This window comes from Mustelus asterias, chromosome 18, assembly GCF_964213995.1.
Source record: "Mustelus asterias chromosome 18, sMusAst1.hap1.1, whole genome shotgun sequence".
Taxonomy (NCBI): Eukaryota; Metazoa; Chordata; class Chondrichthyes; order Carcharhiniformes; family Triakidae; genus Mustelus; species Mustelus asterias.
This window is the reverse complement of record NC_135818.1, coordinates 32,766,235-32,781,574: the sequence shown is the minus strand read 5'-3', so window position 1 is coordinate 32,781,574 and position 15,340 is coordinate 32,766,235. Positions and strand designations below refer to the sequence as shown.

Sequence of the window (15,340 nt, the reverse complement as noted above, 5' to 3'; positions counted from 1 at the left end):
AGCCTGTGGAACACAATAACCATCAAATCATGTGACTAGCTCTTAAAGCAATCACGCAACTGCTTAAATATATAACACCCTCCATGCCACTCATCATCCTGACTTGGAAATATATTGCAGTTCCTTCACTGTCGCTGGGACAAAATCCTGGATCTCTCTCCCGAACAGCATCATGGGTCTGCAGCAGTTCAAGGAGACAACTCACCACTCCTTCTCAATAAATGCTGGCCTAGCCGGCGAAACCCACATCCTGCAAAATTAATGAAGAAAAAAACTAGCAGCCACCCAGTCAGAAGCTGACAACTTGGGTAAGGGCAGCACACACAATTGGGTCTCGGAGACAGCATGTCCAATTGGGCCTGAAGGTCAACATGTCCAATTGGGCCTCAAGCTCAACACGCCCAATTGGGCCTGGAGGTCAACTCGTCCAATTGGGCCTCAAGGTCAACTCGTCCAATTGGGCCTGGAGGTCAACTCGTCCAATTGGGCCTCAAGGTCAACTCGTCCAATTGGGCCTCAAGGTCAACACATCCAATTGGGCCTCAAGGTCAACACATCCAATTGGGCCTGGAAGTCAACACATCCAATTGGGCCTGGAAGTCAACACATCCAATTGGGCCTGGAAGTCAACACATCCAATTGGGCCTGGAAGTCAACACATCCAATTGGGCCTGGAAGTCAACACGTCCAGTTGGGCCTGGAAGTCAACACGTCCAATTGGGCCTCGAGGTCAACACATCCAATTGGGCCTCAAGATGAACATGTCCAATTGGACCAGGAAGTCAACACGTCCAATTGGGCCTCAAGGTCAACATGTTCAATTGGGCCTCGAGGTCAGTCCAATTGGGCCTGGAGGTCAACACGCCCAATTGGGCCATAAAATCCCGGACCTTCCCATTTTACACCCCTCACCCGCTCCCATTCCTGAAGTGAGCGAGATGGTAAAATTCCAGCGTATATGTTTTCAAGAGGTAGTTAGATATAGCTTTTGGTGCAAAAGGGATCAAAGGATTTGGGGGCAAGGTGGGGCCAGGCTATTCAGTCGGATGATCAGCGATGATCATACTGAATGGCAGGGTCGGCTCAAGGGACCGAACGGCCTCCTCCTACTCCTATTTTCTATGTTTCTATGAAAAATGGTGTGGGCAATGTGACATTTAAATCTACTGGCCAGTTAACAAGCTTAATTAGTTCTTTAAAAAATTTGGGCGGGTTGGTGTTTTCAGTGCCTGCCCAACTTCTGTATTATTGGAGACCAGTTTGATGACTTCAGGTTAGCGACCTGACAAGAGCCCAACCGATATCACATAAGCATTGGCGGGAAACGGTCCGGATTTTAACTTGTACAAATCACTGCAGTACTTTCTGAAAATGTAAAACATTGCCAACATTGCCCAGTTTCAAGGAGACTTTCATTGCGAGGGATGGATCCCATTTTCTGGCTGATAGTTATTTTTCCACACTTGAGCTTTTGATGATTAATTTATTTCCGTTTCAATGGAACCAAAATTGTGGAAAGGTAGCCAAATAATCTTGGACTGAATCTGTTATAAAAATAAAGGCAACGTACTGCGGATGCTGGAATCTGAAACAAAAACAGAAAATACTGGAAAATCTCAGCAGGTATGCCAGCATCTGTGGAGAGCGAATAGAGCCAATGTTTCGAGTCTGGGTGATCTTTCAACAGAGCTGAGCTCTGACTCGAAACATTTTTGTTCTGTTATAAAAATATCCATTTCTTTACTCAATCAAATTGAATAAGACTGGTATTTATTTCAAACTGTAGAGTATTTGTCAATTAGCTTACACAGATTTCAGACAATAAGGAGACATTAAGTACATTTCAACCAAGTCAATTTTATGTCTATAGCCTTTAACAGAGGTCACTGAAATCAAATGACCAACATAATGTTTTTTCAAACACGGTCTTACTGAAGAGTAACATCACTTTTCTCAAACATGCAAAATTTGTCTCTTACACAATACAAGCTCCAATTATAAAGGCTTCTCTTCCTACATACTGTCATGTAAACTAAACATTTCCATTCCTGATTTCAGTGAATAATTTGTAAAGTAGGAGAAATAGCACATGCAGTACTACATGTTAATATTCAGGCCTAGATTTCTACAAAATATTGCACTAAAATGTTTATTATTATTGTCATAAGAGGTCTAGTATGTTGTTGGCAAGAGACAGTTCATTCCCTTTGAGTATCAAGGCACGTTGTAGCTGCTGGATCACTTTGTAACTGCCAAATAGTCTTTGCAAATGCCTTTAAGGATGTCAGGCACAATCTTGTTGACCATCGGGAAATCTCTCACAAAGAAATTATGTGAATCTTTGGGTTCTGAAGCCATTGCTTTAAGTTCATCTTGCATTGCCCATGAAATTCCAACTGAATATATTATGGTACCTAAAACATAATGTAGAAAATCATCAAGTTCTAAGACAAAAATTTCAGTGTTGAAAATCAACCCCATTTAAATTAGGTTTTATGCATAAACATCCCAGGGGTTTGATATGAACATTTAAGCCATGAGCAGGAGTAGACCACTCGTCACCCTCTTCCAACACCCCCCCCCCCCCACCCCCCCCCGCCAAGCTTGCTCCACCATTCAATAAGATCGTGGCTGATCTGATTGTAACTTCAATCCCACATTCCCACCTACCCCAACAACCCTTCAGCTCCTTGTGATATCCAAGTTGGTGCTAATTTCAATTGCTCAATTTTTGGATTCTAGTGTGGAACTGAAAGAAAATGTGCTTCATTGCAGACAATGCTATTGACGGATTAATTAATGTGTTTCCTTTTGAAGCTTCTGAAAGCCACCATTAGCAAATCCTATTTTATTGAATTTAACAGTTAACAATGACCAAGACCACTGACAGTCATGTTCCAGAGTTCTTAGGCACTATATAAATGCAAGTTTATTTTTCATCAGGCTTTTCTTCCGTGCAAGCACTCAAAATCTGTTGTCTTATTCAATACAAAATCATTAAAATGATTTACTTATTTCTCTTGTATTAGATAACTTGATAACTCCACATTCCAGCTGAATGTATCATTATTGCAAATATGTGCTATGTTTTAGAATATGCTATGTCCTATGTAAAAATAATATCTGTAGATATGCACCAGAGCTGTGATTTTGGTTCCAATTCTCTGACCTCTTTGAAACCCGATGCCCTGGTAAATGGGCGTAAGGGCTCTCGGGATTCACCCGACCTGGCCCCGATCGGGTTCCACCGAGCGGGTGGCTACCTGATCATTATGCCAACCCACCAATTTAAATGTCATCGATAGGTTGAACAACCAATTCAGCAGCCTCCTGCCACTCACCTGGCCCAGCAGCAGGAACGTCACAGGGTGGGCTTTACAGTTGGTACCCACAAGTGGGGATATGGCGTACTGGACCCCAAGGGTTCATCATCAATCCCTCAGAAAAGACAGGCATCCTCCAACACCACATCATGAGTCACCCCACGCACACACACCACACAAGCATGAGGGGGACATGTCAATTTCGGGGGTGGGGGGATGAGTTCCAGTCTGCACAGCTGTGCTGTCAGCCCTAATGTACGCACACAACTTTGATTTGAAGTTGCTGAGGCTCACTAGCAAGCTGAGTTCTTTGAAGCCCTCTCCATTCCAATGGACTTATAGCACAGAAACAGGCCCTTCAGCCCTCCAAGCCTGTACCGACCATGCTGCCCGTCTGAACTAAAACCACCTACTCTTCCAGATGCCCCTTAAAAGTCATTATCATATCTGCTTGCACTACCTCCCTCGGCAGCGAGTTCCAGGCACCCACCACCCCTCTGTGTACAAAACTTGCCTCGTACATCTCCTTAAAACCTTGCCCCTCGCACCTTAAACCTATGCCTCTGAGTAATTGACTCTTCCACCCTGGGAAAAAGCTTCTGACTATCCATGCCCCTCATAATCTTGTAGACATCTATCAGGTCGCCCCACAACCTCTGTCGTTCCAGTGAGAACAAACCAAATTTCTCCAACCTCTGCTAATAGCTAATGCCCTCCATACCAGGCAGCATCCTGGTAAATCTTTTCTGTACCCTCTCCAAAGCCTCCACATCCTTCTGGTAGTGTGGCAACCAGAATTGAACACTATATTCCAAGTGATCTCTAACAAATTCATCATGCAGTGCCTTGGAAAAGATTCCATTGACACCTCAATACATTTCTAACATCCACCAGCCACCTGTGTTTATTTTCATTTCCCTTCACAGTTGAATGCATCTCTAGTACCACATTGACCCCTCTCTGTCCAGAGGACCTTCAGGGGGTCTGCTCACACTTGCAGCTTCTCACAGGGAGAAAGAAAAATCTCTGCTGCAGAATGGAGTGCTTCAATGATTTAAAATTCTGCCTGGTGACCAGGGACATGGAGATTAAAGTGACCTCGCCATTTCATAATTTTCATAACTGACAGACAGGAATGCAGATGTTGATCACAGGCTGCCTGGCATGGATGATCTTCAAATCTGCCAGGGTTAGAAGGCGCAGTCGAGCCACAACACCCCCATCCCAGGAACAGTGGTGAGGTCAACCCCTTGTCCCAGCCTGAGCCCACCCAACCCAGGACCCTTTCTCTGCAGTCTGGCAGAAGCAGAGAGGCAAATAGCCACTGGACCAATCTTCTTGAACCCCCCCCAGTACCCAATGTACCAGGCCAGGGTGTCAGTGCCAAGGTGCCAGGGATAGTACATTGTGGGCACTGCCAAGGTGTGTGGCCTAAAAGGGGGGTGAATAGGGTGTCTGAGTGGGGGATCTGAGGGAGGAGGGGTGATGAGGGAGGGCCTGAGTGAGTGTGGCGTTGGATCCCCCTCGTACCTGTGTGGTATTACCCATTATTTATGGGTGGGGGATTGCTGGCGCTCCCCCCGTCAGTGGGGGGGGGGTCACCATTTCATTTTTTGGGGGAGGGAGACGTGTCTCCGAGCATGGAGATCAGAGCTCATTGAAAATTGCCACCTGACAGGTGGGTTCCCCAAGATGGCCTCATTTGCATCTATAGGTGGGATTCACCCACTTCAAAGATGTTGCCAGCGCCAATTGGCAACATTCTTGTTTTCCCACCAGTGTGAGTGTTGCAAAGTTGAGTAGAGTAATTGTAGATTGGTGTTTGTACAATTGTAAAATGCTAGGGAAAAAGCATTGCATGGCCCCTTTAAAAGGTGGCGCTTTTTCTGTGCTGCGAGAGTTAAACAAAATGCAAGTACATCGGGAGCCCCAAATATTTGTATCAAAAGGCCAAGCAGCAGCTTTTACCCAGTCAGTAGGCTTTTGAATTTAGCCAATCAATTTGAATTAGGCACTTAGCTACCAAGAACCTATTAAATTTAAATCTGATGGTTTTGACAACCTAAGACCAATCCTATTGTGGGAAATATTGATATGTCATCTCAATATAAAAAAAAGTGGGCAATGGGACAAAAAGGAGAGAGCAACTGCCACCTGCCACAGCTCTCAGCTCAAAGCACCATCTACAAGATATCAAAAGTACCAAAGAAGAAAGAAATTCCAGACAGAAGAATCAACAGAGAAAGCCCAGAATATTCCAGAAGACATGAAACTTGGTTGTAATTTAGAGAGTAACTAAATTCTATTTTTGTTAATGAGTGGGAATTGTATTTATTTGAACAGCGTACAATTAGAATCTTGTTTTATTCGGGAATAGTTAATAGAAGGGATTTATTCAGTTTGTTAATAATTCAGTTAATTTGTTCACTGTTTGTAGATAAATAAATTGTTACGCGTTGATTTTAGAATGAGTGTCAGGGATTTATTTTGTATTTAACCACTAGGAGTTGCTGAAGTGCAGGTCACACCACTTCACACACTTTACAGATTACAAGGGTGTTTCAGTGGTAGTTCTCAGAGGGGGGGAATCTTAAACAAATCTTAAGTGAGAAGTGGAAAATCTGTTTTGGTGGCTTGTCGGTTAAATCAAAAGCAGGGAAATGGCTCTTAACATTGCTAAAGAGATTCTGGGGGTCAAAAATGCTTCCCAAATTTGCCAAGAAATTTTAGAAAGACAGAAAAAGATGACACTTGTAGAATTAGCAAACAGGCTAAAATTGGGTTTAACCAAGGATAATAAGAAAGCTGAAATTGTAATATAGTTAGTCAAGCATTCAGGGATATCAGAGAAATAGTCAAATGCAGTGGAGTCAGAAAAAATTAAATTGCAAATGAGACAATTGAAGTTAGAAAGTGAGATTTAAAGGCTGGAGTTCGAAGAAAGAAGGCCCTAGAAGAAATGGAAAAAGAGAGAGGAGAGAGAAGAAAAAGGAGAGGAAGCCCTAGCAGAGATAAAGAAAGAGAACGAGTGTTCGAATTGGAAAAGATGAAATTGGAACTTTAAAAATGTAAGATAGAAGTGACGGTGAGCAAACTTATCATAGCCAACCACCTGGTAGGAATATATATAAATATGTCTAAACATTACCAAAATTTGATGGAAAAGATGCAGAAGCCTTTTTCATTTCCTTTGAGAAATTGGCTACACAGATGAACTGGCTAGAGGAGGTGTGGATAATGTTAATCCAGACCAAATTGGTAGGCAGGGCTACTGAGGTGTTTGCAGCACTGTCAGAGGAGGTGTCAGGAAAATATGAAGACACAAAAAGGGTTATTTTGAGTGCCTATGAATTGGTACCAGAAGCATGTAGACAACGGTTCAGAAATGTAAGGAAGGAACCAGGTCAGACTGATATTGAGTTTCAAAGAATTAAACAAAGCAACTTTGATAGATGGGTGAGAGCATTAACGATAGAAAGACATACGAGGCTGTTAAAAATATTATTCTGCTGGAGGAGTTTAAAAACTCATTTCCAAAAGTGATAAGAACTCATGTTGAGGAACAGAAAGTTGAAACAGTGAGAAGAGCTGCAGAATTGGCAGATGAATACACATTAGTGCATAAATTGAAATCTAGCTTCCGACAGCAATTTCAGATAAAAATTGGGAAAGAGGGAGATACTTCAATGAAAAATTAAAAGTAGATCACACTGGAAACAGTTTACCACATATGAAAAAGAAACCCAAGAGAGTGGAAAAGAGGTGAAAGACCTCGGGTGTTTTCACTGTAAGAAGGTGGGACACACAAAGGCACAGTGCTGGTGGCTTAAGAAAGGCACTGGGAAAAAGGATGTGGTAAAAGAGGCTCAACCAGTGGGATTAGTTAAGGCAGTGAAGGAAATCTTAAGAGAAGTTGAGGAGCTGAAGGAGAGTGCACAGCCCAGGCACGGGCGGATATGAAGATAGCGCCCGATCTTTTCAAAGACTTCACCTGTGTGGGTAAGATTTACTCAGGTAGAACAGGGGGAGTAGGTAAAGAAGTTAAAATATTGAGAGATATGGGAGCTAGTCTGTCTCTAAGAGTAAGAAATTAAAATATTTACACTCCTTCTGAAATATTGCCCGAGAGAGTGATACTCTGTGGAATAAATGGAAAGAGAAGTAGTGTTCCGAAGTGTAAGATAAGGCTAGAAAGTCCAATCAAGACTGGGGAAGTGATAGTAGGTGTGATGGAAAACTTGGCTATTCCAGGAATACAGCTTATTCTTGGAAACGATATAGCTGGATCACAGGTGGGAGTGATGTCCATTGTAGTGGAAAAGCCAAAAGAAAACCAGGGAACTAACGAGTTCATAGAATCATAGAAACCCTACAGTGCAGAAGGAGGCCATTCGGCCCATCGAGTCTGCACCGACCACAATCCCACCCAGGCCCTACCCCCAAATATTTTACCCGCTAATCCCTCTAACCTACGCATCCCAGGACTCTAAGGGGCAATTTTTTTTAACCTGGCCAATCAACCTAACCCGCACATCTTTGGACTGTGGGAGGAAACCGGAGCACCCGGAGGAAACCCACGCAGACACAAGGAGAATGTGCAAACTCCACACAGACAGTGACCCAAGCCGGGAATCGAACCCGGGACCCTGGAGCTGTGAAGCAGCAGTGCTAACCACTGTGCTACCGTACCGAGTTAAAAGAAAATTTTTCCATACTGTGTGATGACAAGATCCCAGAGCCATAAGTTAAAACAGGAAGGGAGAATAAAAGAGAAAGATGAAGAAGTTGAGGTCCTGTTAGCTGACACTCTGTTCGATGAGATGGTAAAGGAAAAACCTAAACAGGTAGAGGATCTGGCAGAGGTGTTTAGTTCTGAAAGAGTATTGGAGTTACAACAAAAAGATGAGACAATAAAGGAGTTATATCATAAAGCCTACTCAGGAAAGGAACCAGAGTGTATTCCAGAATGCTATTACCTTAAGGATAAAATCTTACGGCCCGAATGGAGAGCTTGGCAGGTTAGTGCAGATGAGAAATGGGCGAAGCTCACCAGATCGTGTTGCCAGTAGAATACAGACAGGAAGTACTGTGGGTAACACACGAATTACCTGTAGGAGGTCATCTGGGAGTGAGGAAGACTCAGGCTCAGATACAGAAGCATTTTTATTGACCTGGATTACATAGATGTGGTTGAATTTTGCCGTATCTGTCAGATGTGTCAGATGGTAGGAAAGCCACAGGCAGTGATAAAAGCAGTACCTATGATGCCAATTCCCGCATCTGAAGAACCTTTTACATGGGTTATAATTGATTGTGTAGGTCCCCTTCCTAAAACCAAAAATAGGAACCAGTATTTGCTTGCCTCAATGGATGTGTCTATCCAGTTTCTCGAGGCAATTCCATCACAGAATGTCAAGGCAAAAAAGGTTGTAGAAGAGTTGCTCACTTTCTTTACCATTGTGGATTACCCAGAGAGATTCAGTCAGACCAAGGATCCAATTTTACTGCCAAATTATTTAAGGAGGTCATGGATAGGTTAGGCAGCAGATACTTTACATCGAGTGCATACCATTCTGAATCCCAGGGAGCATTAGAAAGGTGACATCAGACCCTAGGACCATGTTGAGGGCTTATTGCCAGGATTACCCAAATGATTAGGATTTATATTATCTGCTATTAGAGATGCTCCAAATTAATCGACTCAGTTTGCTCCATTTGAGTTGGAGTAAGAGGGCCTTTAAAATTAATGAAGGAAAAGTTGGTAGGTCTGAAGTCAGAAATCTCACAGTTGGATTATGTATCTGAGGTGGAAGAAAGATTAAACAGAGTAGGTGAATTTGCTAGACAACATTTGAAGATGGCACAGCACCTAATGAAGCAAGAAGCAGATGAGAAATCTAAAATTAGTATGTTTGCCTGTGGGGATAAAGTATTGTGCTACTACCAGTGGTAGGACATCCCTTCAAAGCCAGGTTTAGTGGTCCCTATCAGATTGAGAAGAAGTTAAGTCAGATGAATTATCTGGTAAAGATGCCAGATAGGAAAAAAATTAGGGTATGTCATGTGAACATGCTGAAAAAGTACTAAGACAGGGAAAAGGAACCAGCGAAACAGGTATTAGTTACTACCACTCAGAGTGAGGAACCAAATCCAGATGATTTGGATTTTGATGTGTCTCTGAATGAATTGAATAATGAAGAAATCCTTAAAGAATGGAATAAGGTAGTGAGCTATCTGTCCCAGAGAACCAAATTGAAAGACTTGTTACAATGCTATGAGGAACTATGGAAAAGTAGAATGGGGAGGACTAATGATATAGTACATGAAGTTGACATAAAGAATGCTGTTCCAATAAAACGACACCCCTATCAGTTTAATGCTCTCAAAGCAGCGCAGGTTCAGAAGGAAATGGAAGCGATGCTACAAGAAGATGTCATAGAGCCAAATCAAAGCGAGTGGATTTCGCCGATCGTGTTGGTACCCAAACCTACTGGTACTCCATGATTCTCATAGATTATCGGAAGGTCAACACTGACTAAATTTGACTCATACCCAATTCCAAGGCTGGAGGATTGTGTGGAAAAAGTAGGATAAGCCACTTAAATCACAAAGTTGACTTTGTGGTTACTGGCAAGTACCTTTGTCAGAGAGAGCAAAAGAAATTACTGCTTTTGTAACCCCAAATGGGCTATATCAATTTAAAGCAATGCCATTTGGGATGAAAAACATACCAGCCATTTTTCAAAGGCTCATGAACAGAGTTGTTGCAGGATTGATTAATTGTGCTGTCTGCATAGATGACTTAGTGATCTTTAGCCATTCATGGAAAAATGACATGGAGCATTTGGCAGAGCTCTTCGAGAAACTATGGAAGGCAAAATTGGTCATAAACTTGGCAAAAACGAATTTGTGAAGGTGGAAGTGACATTCTCAGGGCACAACATTGGATACGGACGGATGACACTGAGAACCATGAAGACGAAGGCCATCGAGGAATTTCCAAGACCATCATCGAAGAAGGAAGTGCTACAATTTTTGGGATTGAGTGGATTCTACAGGAAGTTTGTCCCAAACGTTAGTAGCGTAATGGCACCGTTGATGGATTTGTTAAAGAAAGTTGCCATCGATGCAAGTGATGTAGGTGTTGGAGCTGTGTTGGAGCTGTGTTGTTGCAGGAGAATGATTATGGAATTGAAAGGCCAATCGGTTATTTAAAAAAAACTCAATATCCATCAGAAAAAATATTCAACAATTGAAAAAGAGTTATTGAGTTTGGTAATGGCCTTACAACATTTTAATGTTTACATTGCAAATGATGCATCAGAGACGATTATATATACCAATCACAATCCTTTGACATATCTCGAAAGATTTAAGAACAAGAACACCAGATTATTTCATTGGAGTTTCATGTTACAAGCATTTAATTTATAGATTGTACATGTTGTGGGTCATGAAAATATTATTGCGGATGCTCTATCACAAATTTAAAAGAAAAATGTTTATATAAGATCGAAATGATACTGTCCAATGTTATATTTAAATAGAATTAGTATAAAATGTGAAACTCTAGTTTAAAGAGCTATGGATGTAGTAATATAATGAAGTTAAGGTTTTTTAAAAAAAAGAAGCCATCTTTTCATGATGATGGTTCATTTTTCTTAAGGGGGATGGTGTTGCGAAGTTGTAGATTGGTGTTTGTAAAATTGTAAAATGCTGGGGAGAAAACATTGCATGTTCCCTTTAAAAGGTGGTGCCTTTTCTGTACATAGAGTTTTTAAAAATGTAAGTACATTGAGAGCCCCAAACTGAAACATTTGTATGAAAAGGCCAAGCAACAGTTTTTAACAAGACAACAAGCTTTTGAATTTAGCCAATCAATTTGAATTAGGCATGTAGATACCAAAAACCTATTAAATTTAAATCTGATGGTTTTGACAACCTGGGACCAATCCTATTGTGGGAAATATTGACATGTCATCACAGTTATAAAAGAAGAGGGCAGTGGGACAAGAAAGAGAGAGCAACTGCCACAGCTCTCAGCTCAAAGCACCATCTACTAGATAGCAAAAGTACCAAAGAAGAAAGAAGTTCCAGACCGAAGAATCAAAAGAGGAAGCCCAGAAAATTCCAGAAGACAAAACCTGGTTGTAATTTAGAGAGTGACTAAATTCAATTTTTGTTAATGAGTGGGAACTGTATTTATTTGAACAGCATTCCATTAGAATCTAGTTTTATTCGGGAATAGTTAATTGAAGGGATTTATTCGGTTTGTTAATAGTTTGTTAATTTGTTCACTGTTAATTAGATAAATAAATTGTTACATGTTGATTCTAGAGTGAGTGTCAGGGATTTGTTTTGTATTTAACCACTAGGAGTTGCTGAAGTGCAGGTCACACCACTTCAAATGCATTTTAACAGATGAGAGGCGAGGTACTCCTCTTTGGTTGTTTCAGTGTTAGTTCTCAGAGGGGGGGAATCAACATCCATTTTAAAACATGGGCACTTAGCCTCAAAGTGGGAGAATCAGGCCCTTTATCTTTAATTATTCAATCTAAATATTTTATAACATTGGGGAGTGCAAGGTAGTACTAGTATGTATAACTGGAGTCACAGAAAGAAGGACAGAAACTGGCAACCCAAGCGACTCTCTACTGATTGTTTAGAGTTGGCCTCTGGCTGCTTTATCCCACAACTGGGGGATGACATAGTTTCAGAAGCTCAAGGAGGTAAAGTTTGAACTGAAGAGCATTTTATGTTTGTTTATTGAAAAAAAATTGCACCATTTATTTCCACATTCTAACTATCTTAGTTGTGATTATGTTTTTATTATCCAAACAGAATAGTTACCTGATTGATGTGCCACCGTCGCTGGAGCCTGAACATCATCATAAGATTGGCCATCAGTAATGACAATCAACACATTCATATTGTTGTTCTTCAGTTTTCCAAACAGATTCCTTGTGGTGTAAATAATTGCTTCCCCAGTGGCTGTACCACCACTCCAGTAGCGGATGTTACTGACAGCATTTAGCACTGCATCCTTGGTTAAATATTCACCAAAATCAAATTCAGTTCTCTGATTGTATGTGAACTGGACAGCACCAACTCTTGCACCGATCTGATGAATGTCAAAGTGTTTCACAATTTCAGAGATGAAGTTTAGAACAGTGCGAAAATTGACTTCTCCAACGCTGCTGGATCCATCGATGAGGAAGCCAAGGTTTACTGAATTGTAACAGGTTTTACTGCATGTCATCTGGCTGTAGGAGCACAACCTTTGTGCTAAAGGTTTTATAAACTTGTACATCCCAAACCAGTTTGGAATAGCATAGGAAAACAGCCCATTGTTTTTGCAAACAATCTGAGAATGAAGAAAATGAACAGGAAACAAATAGTAACCACACTGTGGTGATTGTAAGACATTTCTACCACATTTGCCCTTTTTTGGAGACAACCATTGTTGAATAATAAACGATATACCAGTAATGGGTTAGTAAATGTCCAAATGCTGGTTAAATTTATAATGTTAATAATGTTGGTTCTTGCTAATGTTGTTGGTCCTTACTGATATTAAAATACTTAAAGATATTATTACCAGGTGATTGAACCTTTTAAAGTTTGCTTCTTATTGGTTGCAGTGATGGTGACTGCTGCCCTTGAATGCATCATGCTGCAAGCTAGAATTCAGCCCAGAAATTTCACTCTCAAATCGTTGTGTACCTTTTCCAACAATGTGAAGCCTCAACCTTGAAAATTGGCAATATATCAGGCCTACAAATACAATCTTAACTAAGAAAAAACAATGGAGCAGTAGTAATACATAAAAGGCTAAATTAATGGTGAACCCATAATAATTTATATAAATTAGAAACTGATTGTATCCAGCCAATGTGAGTTTGGTTCTCTTGGAGCGTGTGTATCTAGCAGAGTTTCAGTGAATCTCTGTCTTATCCTCTGAATTATCTAGAATTTAGCAAATTTGTTCATTTAATTACACCTGCTCAAAAATCATTAAGAAATGCATCAAATTGAACACTACTAGTTACAGAATTATAAAAATTAAAATTAATTTACAAGATAATGAACCAAAGCTATTTCACAGATTATGGGGCCCATAGAGAAGTAACAAAGTGCTGAGGGAAGATATTGAAATGTCAGCAGGTGAAGTGGATTGAAAATGTGATGTCATTTAATGATCATGATAAGATGTTCTCATTTACTGCTATGAATGCAAAATAGAATTGGTTCCACTATTTAACTTGTCTTATTGAAGACTGTGAATTATAGTCAATTAACCATTGAAGAAACGTGGTTGCAATGTTGTCAAGGCCATGACCTGAATAGTCAACGGTATTTGACAGTTTGGAAGGATAGGAGGGAAGGGAAAAGGTGGTGGGGTAACCATGTTAATAAAGGATAAGATCAGTACAGTAGCGAGGAATTCTTTTAGTTTAGAAGATCAAGATATAAAAATCTTGGAGTTAGGGTGGAGATAAGACATAGCAAAGGAAAAAAAGAAAGAAGTTACTGGTGGGAGCAGTTTGTCGGCCCTCTAACAACAATTATGCAGTAGGACAGAGTATGCATCAAGAAATAGTTGGGGCTTGCAAGAAAGGTATTGCAATAATCATGGGTGACTTCAATCTTCACATCAATTGGACAAATCTAATTGGCAATGGTGGCTTGGAGGGTGAGTTTATCAAGTATAATTGAGACAGTTTCTTTGAACCTACCAGATAATTTTGTAATGTGTAATGAGACAGGATTAATTAAGGACCTCATAGTGAAGGATCCTCAAGACAAGAGTGATCATAACAAGATAGAATTTCGCATTCAGTTTGAGAGTGAGAAATATGGGTCTGAAATTAGTGGACGGGATTGTCTGCTCATGATTGCAGCGGGCGGGTTTAGTGGAAAATATGGCAAGGAGGCCTTAGACGGCATGAATGCACCACCCCCACCTCCCCGCTGCCCCCCCCCTCCCCCACACCACCGCCTCACCAACCCCATCATCAGTGGCAAGCTCCACTTCCCAATGTTCAACTATGGGTGGCACAGTGGTTAGCATTGCTGCCTCACAGCGCCAGGGACCCAGGTTCGATTCCCGGCTTGGGTGACTGTGCAGAATTTGCACATTCTTCCTGTGTCTGCGTGGGTCTCCCACAGTCCAAAGATGCACGGGTTAGGTGGATTGGCCATGATAAATTGCCCCTTAGTATCAGGGGGACTAGCTAGGGTAAATGCATGGAGTTGTGGGGATAGGGCCTGGGTGGGATTGTGGTCGGTGCAGACTCAATGGGTCAAATGGCACTGTAGGGATTCTATGAACTTCGGGAATGTCATTAGCGGACTCATATCCCAAATCAGATAAACCTCTTCTAGTGGTATGATGTCAGAACAGCACACTATATGACTGATTTCAAAAGGTCTGCACCTGGTGAGCAGAACTCCAAGGGGAGCTCGGAGGAGAGTGCACTCAAACTGACGCAGCACTTATGGAGTGACTCCTTATTTTCGGGTGGAGGGGGAGTGAGTGGGGGAGGGAGACTGGAACTGGTGGAGGTGGGGTTGGGGGGGAGGTGGGGTTGGGGGGGGGGGCGGGGTCACAGGCAATTCTGAACAGTATTTCTTTGAAGGCTACCTTCCGGTATCAGGGCACAGATTTCTTTGAAGGGCTGCACAGAACAAAGGGGAAGGATGGGAAGTCTGGGGCACAGGCTTCAATGTGGTTGGGTGGGGGATGGTGAGTCACCACAAACCGCTGAAGGTTCCAAACAATCACAGGTATGTATGGAGGCAAGACAAGACTAATGGAAAAACATGTCAATGATCAGTACCTTGTTGCAGTGGAAATCGTTTAGCTTGAGCTTAATTGACATGCTTGGAGACAGATTAGTCACACAATTGTGCCCTTCAAACAGCACTAACATATGTGAATGTCAATGACTGCTGCTCAGCATTTAACCATTGGAGCATGGACTTCCAAATTCAATGACTGTTATGGTGTTTTGTAC

At 41.6% G+C, this 15,340-nt stretch overlaps 1 protein-coding gene across 1 annotated transcript in view; it reads right to left on the bottom strand.

Annotated features, from left to right (window-relative positions):
* Window positions 1-1,755: 1,755 nt before the first annotated feature.
* coch (coagulation factor C homolog, cochlin (Limulus polyphemus)) overlaps window positions 1,756-15,340 on the bottom strand; it is a 123,834-nt gene continuing 110,249 nt past the window's right edge. Inside the window, exons 10-11 of the mRNA XM_078233175.1 lie at window positions 12,174-12,687; window positions 1,756-2,414 (exon numbers count right to left, since the gene is read on the bottom strand). Of these exons, the coding sequence (XP_078089301.1) occupies window positions 2,239-2,414; window positions 12,174-12,687 (690 nt within the window). The 3' untranslated portion in view covers window positions 1,756-2,238. The remainder of the gene's footprint in view (window positions 2,415-12,173; window positions 12,688-15,340) is intronic.